Consider the following 15,710-nt stretch of genomic DNA (forward strand, 5'->3'; position numbering starts at 1 on the left):
GCCGCGTGCCTATGAACAGTGCGCCAATAGCGGATACGTGAGGCGGTAACGTGCGTTGCCTTCGTGAGATATTTCATAGGTCTATAAAATGATATTTCGATGTTAATTTCAGGGATTACGTCGGAAGATCAAACGTCAAATAAAGTATCTCGTGAAGTATACGCTTTTTGGTGATCTTAATTAAAAATACGATTTGTCATATTTTACATACGTCACGTACATCTGAAGTCTTTTCGACACTTTGTATATAGCCGCAATCACATATTTCAAACATATTTATTAACGTAAATATAACGTATTTTATGAGAAAAAAAAAAATCTCATTTATCGCGGCACATATACTTAGTACAAATCATTATTCTCTAATCTTTATGGACTCGAGTTAAAATTGTTTATACATACGCAGTTAATACCATAATGACGTTGAAGCCACATCTGACACTTAAGGTCTGTTCTTTTTAGCACTGCTAAACTAATACTATAAGTTGGAGCGAGACAAGTATATGTTTTCTCATTTCAACTTATTGCACCAGAAGTTCAGCTAAAAAGAAGAGGCTAACGATTTTAGAGTACGTCGCATGCAGAAGATACTTTTACCTTTCGAGTTAATTTGTAAAATATAGTTTCACCTTAATATTTTTTTAATTTGTACTTGTACCTGAGATAATAATATTGAAACATGATCATGAATGCTGCAAGAGCTGTACTAAGACAAGGGAAAAGTGCGTTATTAATATGCGACATTCAGGAAGGATTTGGTAAATCTATGAAGGACTTTGACAAATTTGTTCAAAACTCATCCAAACTGGTAAGCATATGAGATATTCTATATATCAAACATATATTTATGTAATTTATCTATTTATCGAGAATTCAACGATTTTAATATGTTGCATTTATTGAAGGTTATGTTGTTTTTCTATAATTAAATCTATAGTTAACTTTTAAATTAATATTAAAAATGCTATTGTTATGCTATATATATATATATGTGTGTGTGTGTGTGTATAGGTTAATGCTATGAAAATCCTGAATGTGCCTATGATAGTTTCCGAACACTATCCAAAGGCTCTAGGAAAAATCGTTCCTGAAATTGATATTTCTGGTGCTAAAGGACTTTTTGCTAAAACCCAATTTAGTATGTGCACACCTGAAGTAAGTACATGTATATTTTATATTTTCAAAATTGTATATTACTGCTAAACGTATATTTATTTTATCTTCTTTAGATGATTAAAGAACTTTCAACAATTTGTAACGGCAACAAACCAGAATCAATCATATTAATAGGCCTTGAAACACACATATGTGTAGAAAACACAGCTATTGACTTAAGAATAAATGACTATGAGGTACATGTTGTGGCAGATTGTTGTATGTCTCGTACTTCAGAAGATCGACTACTTGCTCTTCAGGTAGTTATGTATATATATGCTATTTCTTTTTAAAATATGTATATACCTGTTATATACTATTAACAATTACCATGTAGACAAACTATTAACAAAATATTTTTTTACAGAGAATGCGAGACATAGGATGTCAAATAGCTACTTCTGAAAATGTTATATACAAATTGATGCAAAATGCAGAACATAAGGCTTTTAAGGAAATATTACCTCTTGTTAAAACACCAATTGCATATACAGGACTTGTTCCTGTCTCTAAGATATAAATATTTCTAGAAGTCCTCATTGGAATATTTTATATATATAACTACTATATAAATATATCGCTAAATATATATATATAGTTATATAGTTTTTTATATACATATATATTTAGTTATATATTTATATAGAGTTTTATATATATATATATCTCTCTGATAATTTCGCAAATCTCATCATCTCGTTGTATCCTGATGTGATAAATTCGTTATGTGAGAATATTTAAGTGTTTACTCCCTGTTACGAAACCCAATGGCACACTTTACTGCGCTTTTTTGCCAATTTACTACCAAAATAAAGCCAGCAGCATACGATGCTTGTTTTCGTGCTGGATAGAAATACTGCATTCAAATATATATATATTCCTTATAATAGATCACATTTATTGGTTCTTTAGTAGATTATGTTCGTTCAAGGAAGTTTTAAATGGTTCTAGGATAGTAAGGTATTTTATAAAAATATATACTATTCATAATCCAAATATTATATGTATATTATATATTATGATTGATTATAATTGAGAAATATATTGTAAATACAAAAATAAAAGTATAATTTAAAATACAAGTACGTAAAATAAAACCTTGAAAGTTCTTTATATCAATAAGCAATATCAAACTAGAGTTAACACTTCATTTTGTGCCTGTTGATCCAAATCCTCCTATACCTCTACTTGTATCACTTAGGAATTCTATTTCCTCTAGTTTGGGATATATAATTCTTTCACATATTAACTGAGCTACACGATCACCAGGTGCGATTTCAAAATCCTCATTGCTATGATTAAATAACACTATACCCACGTTACCTCTGTATATTAAAGCAAAAAATAAAAATTAACTTTATATATGTTAACAATTGACTTTCAAAATCTATAAAGATATTATGTACCGGTAATCTGCATCTATGACACCTGCACCTACGTCTATGTGATTTTTCCATGCTAAGCCGGATCGTGGTGCAACTCTGCCATATGTGCCAGGGGGAACTTGTACTTGCAAATCTGTTTTAACCAATTCTTTCCCATGCGCTGGTACAATATACTTGTAAGCACTGTATTGTATGAGAAAAAAGATATTATAAATCTCCCATTAAATTATTTTCGTTATATTTCAAGGATTATTAAGAAGAAATTTTATTATATCCATTAAATTAATATTGTACTTGATTCCTAACTTTGCTTTGTACACTTACTACTACTATTTCATTATCAAAACTATTAGATTCTTTACTATATCGAGACTCATCAATTAAAATATTACAGAAACTTTAATCATCTATAACTAATTAACATTAAACAAAAAATTGTATATAAATATCTTTATCTAATTAAATTGCTTATCGTATACTCTCTTTATACAAGTACGGTATGCTTAATAATGGTTGCTTTCCAGCAAGAAATACAAGTCAACACGAGTTATATCATCATCATTTGTTCTTATTTCGTATTAGACAAAGAAAAGGATAATAGATAAGTAGACTTGTGTCGACTTGTATCTCTTGTTGGAAAGCGACCATTTTTGACGATTGATATCATTGAATATCATTTTGAAATAACGTACCTTCTCAGATCATATCCTGCCGCATATTCCGACCCCTTCATCGGTGCATGAGCTTTTTCTGATAATTTCGCGAATCTTAATATCATCTCGTTGTTTCCTGACATGATAAATTCGTTATGTGAAAATACTTCTCACGTACTTGCTCCCAGTCACGAAACCCAATGACACACTTTACCGCGCTTTTCTGCCAGTTAGTCAGTACTACCAAAATAAAGCCAGCGGCAAACGATGCTTGTTTTCGTACTGGATTGTTCGCTGGATAGAAACACTGCGTTCTGATTGGTTTTCAAAAAGGGATTCTGCGTTCTGATTAATTTTCAAAAAGGGATGACAATACACCAGTCAATAGCCGCCGGCTATTGCCATCCCTTTCTGAAAATGCACCAATCAGAATGCAATATTTCTATCCAGCAAACAATCCAGCACCTAACTCTGGACATTCTTATTATTCTGATTTTTAAATGTGAATATTTAAATTCTCAACATAGAATTATATATATAAACCAGTATTCATAGTCGAATGTTAAATATAAGACCGTTTTAAATTTATCTTCAGATGCTTCCCAGCAAACATAAAGTAACCCCATATAACATCGATTGTTGCAGAAGTTTTCAAAAATGTTTCAAAGTTATTTCAACCTATCACATTTCATATGCAACATTTCTGAAAGAATTTTGCAATACATCATTTGAAATGTTTTAACAGGAATATATATATTGAATATGTAACATATAATCTATGTTGAAAGTTTATTTTTAATTATTAGTTTAGTTTAGTTTATATTATTAAATATTTACACTTAAACTTTCTATATTGCTACATGTATATGTACTATATTACATTTATTACAGTTATATTGTTAAGTACAACATTATAATATCGATGTAAAGTTATTGTTACATTTGAAATTATACAGTTACAATTAAACGTGTCGGGTAACAATTACATTTATTACCGTTGCCCAAAAAATGTAGTTACTGTTATCGTTATTGATGAAGATAATATCATACACGTCATTATTAGATCATTATCAAAAAAGAAAGTAAAAAGCAACGACGTTACAAGTAACGAGAAACTTTCTAACTCTGATAATTATCTTCTTACACGTCATTAAATAACGATTGTTTGTTTTCTACGATATTGTGATAATAAGAAACGCGTCGGATATTGGCGCGTTGAAATAGAACAATAGATATTATTGATATACGTATAAATGAGCATATATATAATGTATACAATATGAAAATGTATACTCAATAAATAATAGTAATACTAATACGACTAGCTACGAAACAACAAGTTCCATTATTATCAGAGCATCGTCGATATCAGTAATATCTTACTGACCTCTCATGCGACCGCATAAAAGTCGCCATATATAACCTGCCATTGTTCGTATATAAAATAGCGCAGAAATGAAACGTACACGTCGGTACATCCGATATATTCAGAAAAACTTCTTTCCCACACGCGAAGGTGCATGCATGCGCTTGACCGACGACTGCGCAATGCGCGTGTATGATTCGCGCGCGGCTTTTGAGATCACATGAAATCGATACTTACATATTACTAGCAATTAACACGTGTATGATTTAGCGTGATCGCTGATTACTGCACGCTGATAGCGATCAACAAAATTAGCTCGTCCAAGTGGACTAACGACCGTCGAAAAACTTGACATTAATAAGTAAATTTTAAGATACAAATATAGCACGTCCTATCAAAAAATATGATTGAGATTCTCAAATTGTGGCAACACACAGCTGTATTTATTCGTTAACAGCAGTGTCATCGACTTGATATCTCTTAAATCTTTTCAATGTCGAGCATTATCCTTGCTCTACCCATGAGTTTCTGAGTTGCCTTATTTTTAGAGCGTGCGAATGCTTCCCTTCCCTTTTTTTTTTTTACCGAAGAATTCACAGTCGATATACTGCTGCTCACCGTATCGGTAAATGGATTATACGTATATATCCTACCCGCCGCGTTATTAATCGAGCCGTTTACATTGTGCATTAATTATGTGTGGTACGCACATCACTTTCGTTGTATGTGACGGCACAAAGAGGCGTTTTCGCCTCATGATGCAACTCCTAAGTGATGTTACCCTTAAGTAAATCGTTGCTATAAAGTTCATTCAATACGAACTAATCGACAACTGATATTACGTCAAGGTCGACGACGTTTTTTATAGAAAAAAATGGTAAAACTATTATGAGTCTTGAAATAAACAGATAATGTACGTAATGTACATAATTGTAAACGCATTAACGGATCATACCATATTACCGACAAGGTCCATGGTCATGTCTCATCATACGGAAGTCGCCAGGCATACACCTGACTGATCATCGCAAAAGAGTCTCAAGTTAGGTCGATGAAGACCCTCGAACTTAACCTTACGTTTTTAATAAAACGCGATGCGTCGTTCGATACGAAAATATGCATCTCGATGTAGAATCTGCTTCAGACGACTTTATCTACACGCTGAAAGGTCGAGCCGTTTAGGTAAGGTCAATTCACGTATCTCGATTTCATTTATTGCTCCTATGGACATAAAGAGAATATTTTTAAGTTGATAACTTGGCGAATAAAAGATTTTAAATGAAAATAACGAAAGAATTTTATGTGAATATAACTATCCTATATAACATAAAACAGAACTTCCTTTCTTCGCATAATGCTTATTCAATCCCAACTATCACCAAGTTACAGTTACATTACTGTTAGTTATAATTTCCTACTTAACCAAAGTGTAACGCGCGTGTTATATAACAATTACATTGTTGAATACTGTAACTGTAGCTGTAGTTACTAGAACTGAGATCTCTATAAGCGCATAATATTTCTAGAATATTATATGGATATATATACAATATTAAAATAATATTCAATTATAAAATAATATTCTTATAATATTCTATTTAAGAATGTTATGCAATATTTTTTAATATTATAGGAATGTTCTATTGATGTTATATGCCTACTTTATATAATATTCTTGACATGTTATAAAAATGTTTTTAGGCCTTTCATATTTCGTGGAATGTCGGCTGTGTATCATAAATACAGAATAGGTCCCAAAACACTTCCCTGGGGAACCCCTGCAGCTATTCTTCGAAAACTAGAGAAGGCATCAGCATAGCGCAATGTGCAACACATAACACTTTGTTTATACACCATTTATTTATTTACATTTACGTACATAAAATAGTAAAATTGAAAAATTGGCGGAAACGGATGAAACATGACGGACCAATCAAAAGTGGTAGCCAGATGTCGTCACTCTGATTAGAGGATCTCTAAAACCAACGGCACACGATGCTTGTTTCGTGCTGGATTGCTTGCTGGATGAAAATACTGCGTTCTGATTGGTGCATTTCCAAAAATGGATGACAATACCACCAATCAGAACGTAGCATTTCCATCCAGCAAGCAATCCAACACGAAAACAAGCATGGTCGCTGGATTAACTTAGGCTACTGTTATCTCATTTTAATCTAGTCAATTCCTCTCATGGGAGACGCAATCTATCTACATAAGTCTATGGATATTTCATTAAGCCCTTATCAGACTACAGATTAAAATTGAGATTGAATTAAAATTTGGCTAATCAGAGCAAGATTCATTAAACTTGAGTTTAGAGAATTTTACTGTGATTGGTTAAATTCTAATCCAATTTCAATCTTAAGCCCGTGACACACGGTGCTTATTTTCGTATTGGATTGTTTGCTGGATGGAAATGCTACGTTCTGATTGGTGTATCGTCATCCATTTTTGGAGAGAGAGAGAGCTTGAGTCTGCGTGCTTTCTTATAAATAGCAAAGATATAGTTGAAATTTTTTAACGTAGTCTCGTTTTATTTCCTCGCGCGAGCGTAACAATATTATAAATTATTAATAAATTTGCTATATTTAGTTTTATATATTACATTCATCGTTTTCATCTACAATGGGTTGTAATAGTGGTTGTATTACAACAAAATCCTCTTCGTCAGATGAATCAAATAATGTCATGTGATGCGCCATGTTGTTTACTACATTCTGGCATTTCAACGGTGCAGCGAAAACGAACAGACCTCTTCATTGCACTTTTGCACTGAACTGAACTATTCTGTACTAATGTTTCCCAGTGCGGTTCAATTCAGTTCAGTACAGTTCTAGTGCAGTTTTACTGTAGCGAAAGAAACAGACATTGTCTCACTTCAACTTATTGCACTAGTTCAGCGGTGCAGCGAAAATGAACAGACCTATAATGTGGTGCCACTTAAGGACAGACGTATTCGTTCCGTGAATTATTTGCGAACTTTCAGTATGTCGAATAAACGCAAGGAGATTTTTTTAATTACGTGACTAATACGTGTATAGTATTTTCAAAAGAACAGCTATCTCTAGTACGCATTATGAATTATATTAAAATAATAAAAATGCATTAAGCAGCATCGAATACTCTATATTTTATCTTTTATAAGTGAGGTTAGTATGCAATAAGTTATCCTAGATTTATTAAAATGAGTAGTATGGAATTTAATTTTGATTACTGTGTAAAATCATTTCTATATAAATGTACTGTTATTTTTTAACGATGAATAAATTTTTAGTTCTAAATTTTAAATATACTTGATGTAACAAAAACAAATGTCCAAAAAATACATTTCAAAAATGTCAAAGAAAAATAAAACTTCTTTGCAACGTCTTTAATACATGTTTTAGATCCTCATGTCGTTTGATACATAAATTTATTATATTTATCAAACAGTAATGCATGTCAATATAATATCATAATTATAATTTTTATATAAAAATTAATGATTGTTAAATTTTATTTATGTAATAGCATAAAATAGAGAAATTTTAATTTATTGTTTTATTTTAAGTATGCATGATTTTGTTTAGTTTGTTGGAATAAAAATGTCGAATTCAGAGACTGGTATGGGATGCATTAGCGAGGTAACACTTGCAATTAGTAAAGCAAGAAGTTCTCAAGCAGGTACTGTGAGAGTCCTTGACAGTCCAGATTCTGATGGATCTGGCCACTCGAATTCATTTACTGTACAACGGTTTAATTATCCCAATGATAACAATACCAACTCAAATATTCTGCAACCACCTCTAACTAATGAAGACTTGAGAATACCTATTGTTGGCTATGAAATTATGGAAGAGAGAGCTAGATTTACGGTTTGTTAATGTTATATATTATTAATTCTATATATGATCTATTATTAGTTTATATCAGATTATGGTTATATATGGGCATGATAATATTTATGGTTATTTACTATGATAAATATAAATATTTCACTTAGCTTGCAACAGTATATTTTCTACATTTTCTCATAAAGCTATTGCTTTAAATATGTATAAAAGCAACATAGTAATATTAAATAATATTTGTTATTATTATTATTATTATACTTTAAAATACTTATTATTATACTTATCATTATTATACTTTAAAATATTTTAAATATTTCTTTCTCCATCATCATTTTTTCTTGGCCTACAGGTTTATAAGCTGCGAGTTGAATTGAAAAATGGTGATTGTTGGTTCGTATTTAGAAGGTATACAGACTTTGTTCGATTACTAGCTCAATTAAGAAGACAAAAAATTCCTATTGCCCGTTTGTCACTACCAAGAAAAAAATGGCTCGGTGACAATTTTGCACCAAGTTTTTTAGAAGAAAGAATACGTGGACTTCAAACATTTGTCAATGGCATATTAAGTAGTCCAATTCTCATAGGTGTCTCATGTGTAAGGGAATTCTTTTGTTTGGATGAACCTCCTGTATTATCTGACACTGCAGAGGAATCTAGAGTAAGTTTCATACTTATAAATCATGACTACATATCACTGCATATTTTTCATGTTATTTTATGGATGCTTAATTTTTGTAGGCAATATTTGAAGCATTGGAAGATACAATATATCATTTGAGACAGGAATTGAGGGAGCGTGATACTGCACTTGCATCTGAAAAAGCTCTGTGTAATGAATTTCGCAAAAAGCTTCATCAAATATTGAGGTAAATAACAAAAATATAATATTATAAATTTTTTCTTCTTATAGACATTTTTAAATTATTATAGCGAAAGACAGACCTGTTCAAAATGTGGTGCATCCCAATAATGATATGATCTGACTTAAGTCTTAACAGATCTGATAAAATTTAGTTATAACTATAAAAAGTTATATATAATTTATAATATTTAAAGCAATGTTGCGTTATGAGAAAATACTATATAGAGGGTATCTTTAAAAAATCTGTTATATGGGAATATTTAAAAAAAGTGATATTTTATAGATAGATGATTATATTAATTGTCGTATCAGCATAAATTTTAGAGTAAAACACAGTAAATTATTAAATAAACTTATGTCAAATTTTTATTATTCACGGATTTTAATTTTTGACTAACACTTGGCAGCACTTTTTAATAATCTAAATTCAAAATATTACAAATGGCATCTTTCCTAAATTTATGTGCCTTGTATACATTTTTGCTACACATTATATTTACAATTTATACATTATAATTTATACATTAAAAGTGCCCTTATATTTAAAAAAATAGCATTAAATAAATTAATGTGTAAACTTTTATGTATAGAACAGTATTTTCATTGCAAAATTTTTGATATTTATAATTATCTCATATAAAAGAATTCATAATATTAACTTTATAAAAATATAAACATCAATTGTAACATTAGTAGCGTTATTGAAAGAAGTAGAACAAAAAAGCTGTATGAATTAAAATTTTAATTTTTATATACTATTTACTAATTTAAATACCATGAAATATTGTATATTAGATATAATAAACATATATATATATATATAATATACCCATGCAGAGAACAGAAACTTGCAGCAATGTTACAGCGTTGCAACAATGTTGCTACAACTTCTGTGCTGTACGGGCATGTGTATGTATGTATATATAAATTATATATACATATATATGTATATATAAATTTTACGTATAAAATGTATATTACATTTTATTATGTTATAAGTAATTATTATTCTATTATTCTATTGTTATGCATTTATTATATCTACATGTTCATAAAGTAATATATATATTATAAAATATTGCAATATTGCAACAAGTATACAAAATGCTATTTTTGTTAAGCATTTATATCTTGTATAAGACAACGTTGTATAAGTTGTACCGATATACTCTTTGTATAAAATACTTTACACATTAATGAGATATATCTTGGGGCAAGCATCCCCCTCTTGTATAGTGCAGGGCACATTGTTGATTCGATTAATGTTCATCGCACAAAGACTGGTTCTTTAAGCATTTTGGGCAATAAAAGAGATAATTATAAAACAGTGTCATTTTTTCATCGAATGACGTAATTCATACCTAGCCCGAATCTTCGAGTATCATATGAGCAAACATTGATTACTTATGCGAATAGTAGATTCGATGAATATTCGATCAGTCTTCTTCTTTGTCTGGCGCGACGATTAGGCATAATGATTGCACGAAATACGTTAGTTTAGCTGAAAAAAAAAAATACGTGAAGAGATATATAAATACTGTTTCATTTGCAACAGACACATTATTCTACAGTAGTCTGACGCACAGATTTTCCTATCTTTACGTTTAATTGCACCCACCTGCTAAAGTACTTCTGGTCTTCTTGTACACGAAAACGTGGTAAACGGCGATGCCGGCTAGGATGAAGAGGAGCGCGAAGAGATACTTGGCCGATGGCTCATGGACTATCGGCAACACCGCGAGGAAGATCGAGACGCCTAGTACCAGCCAAGGTATCACGATAGGCACGGAGTACGGTCTATGAGCGTCAGGCTTCGTTCGTCGCATGATTATCAGCGACACCATCGCTAATCCGTAGAACACCCATGTGAGGAAACTGGCGAACTCGATGAGAGCGATTATGTTGCCCACCAACAGGCACACCAACGCAAGTATGCCCTGGAAAGCCACCGCCGCGGCCGGCGTCATCTTCTCGATGTGCACGTAACTGAAGATACGCGGCACATGGCCTTCTCTGCCCGCGACAAAACAGAGCCTGGACACGCCGAATTGCACGCTAAGAGCGCATCCGAAGGTGGACAACGCTACCCCGATCGGTATGATAAAGCCCATCCAAGCTGGCAGAACCCGACCGGCCCATAGGACAGCCACCGCCGGTGCGCTCACCATCTCCGGCATAGTTAACGCCGCCATGTACATCAAGTTCATCGACACGTACAGAACGGTGATGGTAGGCACCGCGATGAGGATACTCCGGCGGATATTGACCTCAGGCCTCTGGATCTCCTCGGTGACGATCGAGGCCGAGCTCCAGCCGTCGTATGCCCAGAGACCACTGTAGAAAGCCAATGCCACGTTACCGATCGACGTGGTAGTGCCGCGGAAGGGATCCTCGAGTAGTCGCGTGTGGCCGGTACTCAGCCAGCATATCCCACCGCCTATCACCACTATGCACGCGAATACCTTGCACACGGTGAACACGTTCTGCACCTTCACGTAGAGCTTCACGCTGGTGAGATTGATGAACGTGATCACGGCCAGTGCCATGATCGCAATGAGTTTTTTCAGCGTTGACATGGACTCGCCGGGTAGATCACTGAGGAATTCGGAGAACGGCTGTACGCTGTACTCCGCGAATGTCAGTATGATCACCGCCACTTCCGCCGGTCGCAGCAGCATCACGTAGATCCAAGAGCAGGTGAATGCCGGTATCTGGCCGGCGTAAGCGTGCAGAGGCCCGAAGGCCTCGATGAAGTACGCGTACTCAGCACCGGAACGCGGCACCACGGTGCTCAGCTCGGCGAAGGCCAGCGCGCCGACCAGGGACAGCAAGCCGCAGCTGATCCAGACGATCAGGCAAAACCCCACGGAGCCGGAACGCTCGAGAGCGCTGGTCGGCGACACGAAGATCCCGGAACCTGAACGATAAAGGCGACGAGCTTAACTCGTTGGATGCGGGCTCAACCTTTAGATCGAGCTGGCCGTTCTTTCCCCATCGCATGTTTTTCAATAATATTTGAGTTAATTAAAGTAAAGAAAGTATGCCGCCATTGGGGTCGGATTTTTATATACAGCCGCATCCAACGTGTTTATACGGGCATACCACCGTTAGTCCACCGTGATATTCGACGTGACTACCTACGAGCAGTAGTTAACTAATACTTTATGACGTGGGTGATCGATTAACCTTGATTAACCTTCGCAACGTTTTTAATCGCATATAAAATCATCGCATTCATGGAGAAAAAAATATCGGCTGGCTGGTGGTCTCGGAGCAGCATTAGAATCGTTTCGCGGACTGCGACATTAAAGCTATCATGTATTGATGAACCGGTAAAAATTTGGATAAAGTTGTCAGAATGTTATCGAGAGATCGAGAGAAAACTCTCTCTAGTGTATGTTATTAGGATTCTGCAAAGCCGCATTTGATTTCGAAATCGACACGCAATATTGATTCAAATAATCGCTGCACTCTCGAACCTTGTTGACTTATCTCTTTTTTTTATAACACCCGGTATCTAGTTAAGATCATGAAAAGTATTCTGGATACCGCGAGGTCAGCCATTAAAATACAAAAGCTTCAGCGTGTGTGAAGCGGAATCTTATTTGGAGCTGTGCAATTACTGTTAACTGCTTTTAAACACGCTCATCCTACACTTAAAGGCCGCCACCGTAGGTTGAAGAATGCCTTTATTTATGGCTCGTTATTAATTATTATGTCAGTGTCACTTTAACGAAACATTCAACGACAAATGGTGTTCGCGATTACATGTTATCTGCAAGCAATATATAACTCTCGTGTCATACATATACATATACAGCTACATAAACATGCGGTACATTTCGTCGTCTTTTAACATAACTGGTTAGAGCGAAAATAAAGTTCGGACGACAACAACAACAACGATTTGCACGAGATTGGGAAAAATTCGGCCAATGACTTTCTTTGCTGCCAAAAATACCGCGCTGCTTCGGATGCACTGAAGCGTCGGTTTGAAACGAAAGAATCGAGAAAATATCGCGTAAGTCTATCACTCTGAGAAGTTGTAGATTTCTTCGAAATTCTTTAAAATTGGTTCTGAACATCAGCTAGATTTGTTAAATTTTATTCTATTCTGTTGTTTGTTGGTATCCTTTACTATCGTTTTCGGAGTAACCTCTAACTTTTTCACTTTGTTATCGCATAGTTTTTAAACGTACTAGTGATATTCCAAGCAAATGTGGGAGAAAATAGCAAGACGCTCGACAGTTTTCAAATCAACCTATGCTTTGAAAAGTCGAACGTCTATGATTGAGCAGGATAGATTCCGTTCACTAAAGATTCCTTTCACCTCCCCACTCTTCGCAGAGAGAGATTTTCCACAGTTAAGTAGAAACTGTCTGCATTATCGTCTCCACGACAAAGCTCCGGGATGCATGCTTCGGGCATTTACATTGATTTATGTCGCGGCTTATATCAATTCTCTGTATTGTACACAGTTCTCTCTTTTTACCACTGAGCGCAAATACTCGTATATGAATATATGAGAATATATTTGGAAATATCTAGAGGTATCTGGATCAAAGATATCTGGAGATTCAATTGTCTCATTCTGTGCATTGCCGAACAATACTTACCGAAAATAATTTTCGTGACTTGCAGCAGGAGCGCGCAACGCGTGCGAAATCTTTTTATAGCACGATATAGCGGTTAGTTGTACCGCGGCTTTGAACATGCTCGCCTTCTTTGTACTGTGCGCATTTATCGCTTCTTGCGAATAAGAGTTACGAAATCCGCAAATAGACACAATGAGAATACAATGAGGTATAGCATATTACGTATAGCATATTACTTTCCGCGACGCTTATTAAAAAGTTTTCTACAAGCTCTAGGAGATTTAGAAGGAAATAATTGATTTGAGAATATCCGAGTTGCGGGTTAAAAGAGTCAGTTCAAAATGGCATGACATTGAAAGTCTGGAAAATAAGTTTGTATGTTACACCGTCGGACAATTTTATTCTCCCGCTGAGATTTAAATTATCGCGTCCAACACCCAGCGGCGACTCGCGCTCTATCTTTTTTTCCTGTATTGTTCTCTTTGATGATATACGTCACTCACAATGTTACCTCATTGTCTTTGTTTACATTATATCATAATTTACAGAAAATGCTGTTGCGAGCATTGCGAATCGTTGTTTTTACGTATTAGAATTTCGTCGACTCCTCGTCGTGTGTGCATCTGAACTACTTTCACTCAATTTTAGCTAAATCGGCGATATTACCGTGACGGAATTTGTGCGTGTGTGTATTCGTTTTATCGCACGATATATCGCAAGCCCGAGACGAATTTCTTGACGTAAATTGAATATCGCCACGTGGTTTTGAAATCGAGCGGCTCGCACTTGCGCGCTATCACGAAATTGAATTGCAAATTTGCATCTCACCAATCATCACCGCCAGGATAATGCTGACCGCGCTGAAAAGTCCCAGTTCCCTCTTCAGCTCGATTTTTCCGGCCGTCCGCTTTTCCTGCTTTTCCATATTTCGCGAGACTTGTGCACCGACAGTGAATCGAAGAATGAAGAAAGAGAAGCTCGCCGCACAAAGCGTATTGCACACACGAACTCGCCTGCACTATGCGAACAATGATTCAAAATCAGTGACACATCGGCCTCAGGCTCTGTCAGGCTGTCTGTATTCGCATTCGACAGTGAGGATGGTAGCGGCAGAGCGACGGCGGCAGTGGCGGTGATGATTGCGACTGTTGTCGCGGACCTTATCTTCACTTCTGGACAGCAATGATCCCGTCGTCGTTGTTGTCGCGACGCGTAGCGGCCACAATTGCAGCAGACCCGGCCGCGCGGTCAAAGCTGGTTGACGTTTATCGCTTAGCCGAGAGGTCTAGACTGCGATTGAAATGTTAACGGGTCAACTTGTCGGTGATTCTTTTCCTTTTTTTATCGACATACGCACGTATTGCTCTGATAAGAGGATACTCATCTTCATTACGAGGCCGGCCCTCGTGACTATCTTTGACGATCGATCGTTGTGAAACTGAATGGAAAGATCACAGAAGTTCGCAGAAATCAGCATCTGGCGCAGCGCGCGAAACTTCGTTTGAACCAGTGATTATCGTGCGCGCCGCCGTACTCGCTTCGTGGCGATGTTAAGTGAATTGTTTGCCCGAATTTCACGAGGTCGACCACATTTTACAGAGCCGAGCTCAAATCAATCAACAACATCTAATCAGTCGGATTCACCGTCAAGTACCTATCGCAAAAATGTCGTTGCAACAGTGTAAGGTAGATAGATAAGATAGCTGTTCGATCTCGAACACGTCTGTTTGGTATTTCGATATCACGATCAAGTGGGATTTTCTATTTCTTTCTTTTTTATATATGATAATATTAACAATTTTATATTTCTATAATTTTAAAAGTATATAATAATTATATCTGTATAATATTACATAATATG

At 35.2% G+C, this 15,710-nt stretch overlaps 4 protein-coding genes across 6 annotated transcripts; 2 read left to right on the forward strand and 2 right to left on the reverse strand.

The window, feature by feature from the left end:
- The first annotated feature begins 18 nt into the window (after positions 1–18).
- Positions 19–1,727, forward strand: LOC106742934 (isochorismatase domain-containing protein 2, mitochondrial-like). The gene is made up of 4 exons (XM_014616301.1): positions 19–808; positions 1,012–1,155; positions 1,230–1,415; positions 1,523–1,727. Exons 1-4 carry the CDS (start codon positions 680–682, stop codon positions 1,673–1,675), a joined length of 612 nt encoding a protein of 203 aa, XP_014471787.1. The 5' UTR covers positions 19–679; the 3' UTR covers positions 1,676–1,727.
- A 494-nt stretch (positions 1,728–2,221) lies between these two features.
- LOC106742935 (deoxyuridine 5'-triphosphate nucleotidohydrolase) lies at positions 2,222–4,734 on the reverse strand. 2 transcript variants are annotated; one of them, XM_014616302.1, is made up of 4 exons: positions 4,581–4,734; positions 3,233–3,329; positions 2,562–2,723; positions 2,222–2,480 (listed from the first exon to the last, which is right to left on the reverse strand). In XM_014616302.1, exons 1-4 carry the CDS (start codon positions 4,669–4,671, stop codon positions 2,303–2,305), a joined length of 528 nt encoding a protein of 175 aa, XP_014471788.1. In that variant the 5' UTR covers positions 4,672–4,734; the 3' UTR covers positions 2,222–2,302. The 2 variants fall into 2 exon arrangements, with proteins under 2 accessions (XP_014471788.1, XP_014471789.1); XM_014616303.1 differs by having other exon boundaries at positions 3,233–3,433; positions 4,581–4,733.
- Positions 4,735–7,352: 2,618 nt separating this feature from the next.
- Positions 7,353–10,231, forward strand: LOC106742932 (sorting nexin-16). Of its 2 annotated transcripts, none has more exons than XM_014616298.1 (5): positions 7,353–7,708; positions 8,129–8,413; positions 8,742–9,050; positions 9,131–9,258; positions 9,303–10,231. In XM_014616298.1, the coding sequence occupies exons 2-5, from the start codon at positions 8,144–8,146 to the stop codon at positions 9,310–9,312; spliced, it is 717 nt and encodes a 238-aa protein (XP_014471784.1). In that variant the 5' UTR covers positions 7,353–7,708; positions 8,129–8,143; the 3' UTR covers positions 9,313–10,231. The 2 variants fall into 2 exon arrangements, with proteins under 2 accessions (XP_014471784.1, XP_014471783.1); XM_014616297.1 differs by having other exon boundaries at positions 7,354–7,708; positions 9,323–10,231.
- A 39-nt stretch (positions 10,232–10,270) lies between these two features.
- LOC106742936 (b(0,+)-type amino acid transporter 1-like) lies at positions 10,271–15,599 on the reverse strand. Its single transcript, XM_014616304.1, has 3 exons — positions 14,678–15,599; positions 10,873–12,171; positions 10,271–10,755 (listed from the first exon to the last, which is right to left on the reverse strand). Exons 1-3 carry the CDS (start codon positions 14,772–14,774, stop codon positions 10,691–10,693), a joined length of 1,461 nt encoding a protein of 486 aa, XP_014471790.1. The 5' UTR covers positions 14,775–15,599; the 3' UTR covers positions 10,271–10,690.
- Positions 15,600–15,710: the final 111 nt, after the last annotated feature.

Source organism: Dinoponera quadriceps, unplaced genomic scaffold, assembly GCF_001313825.1.
Source record: "Dinoponera quadriceps isolate SergipeBrazil2010 unplaced genomic scaffold, ASM131382v1 scaffold946, whole genome shotgun sequence".
Lineage (NCBI taxonomy): Eukaryota > Metazoa > Arthropoda > Insecta > Hymenoptera > Formicidae > Dinoponera > Dinoponera quadriceps.

Coding starts and splice junctions, on each gene's coding strand:
- LOC106742934 (XM_014616301.1), top strand. CDS start 680: ATGATCATGAATGCTGCAAGAGCTGTACTAAGACAAGGGAAAAGTGCG. Junction 809..1,011: donor TTCAAAACTCATCCAAACTG/GTAAGCATATGA, acceptor GTGTGTGTATAG/GTTAATGCTATGAAAATCCT. Junction 1,416..1,522: donor ATCGACTACTTGCTCTTCAG/GTAGTTATGTAT, acceptor ATTTTTTTACAG/AGAATGCGAGACATAGGATG.
- LOC106742935 (XM_014616302.1), bottom strand. CDS start 4,671: ATGTACCGACGTGTACGTTTCATTTCTGCGCTATTTTATATACGAACA. Junction 2,724..3,232: donor GCAGGATATGATCTGAGAAG/GTACGTTATTTC, acceptor CATACAATACAG/TGCTTACAAGTATATTGTAC. Junction 2,481..2,561: donor GTCATAGATGCAGATTACCG/GTACATAATATC, acceptor TTTAATATACAG/AGGTAACGTGGGTATAGTGT.
- LOC106742932 (XM_014616297.1), top strand. CDS start 8,144: ATGTCGAATTCAGAGACTGGTATGGGATGCATTAGCGAGGTAACACTT. Junction 8,414..8,741: donor AAGAGAGAGCTAGATTTACG/GTTTGTTAATGT, acceptor CTTGGCCTACAG/GTTTATAAGCTGCGAGTTGA. Junction 9,051..9,130: donor ACACTGCAGAGGAATCTAGA/GTAAGTTTCATA, acceptor TAATTTTTGTAG/GCAATATTTGAAGCATTGGA.
- LOC106742936 (XM_014616304.1), bottom strand. CDS start 14,774: ATGGAAAAGCAGGAAAAGCGGACGGCCGGAAAAATCGAGCTGAAGAGG. Junction 12,172..14,677: donor TATCCTGGCGGTGATGATTG/GTGAGATGCAAA, acceptor TTTATCGTTCAG/GTTCCGGGATCTTCGTGTCG. Junction 10,756..10,872: donor GACCAGAAGTACTTTAGCAG/GTGGGTGCAATT, acceptor TTTTTTTTTCAG/CTAAACTAACGTATTTCGTG.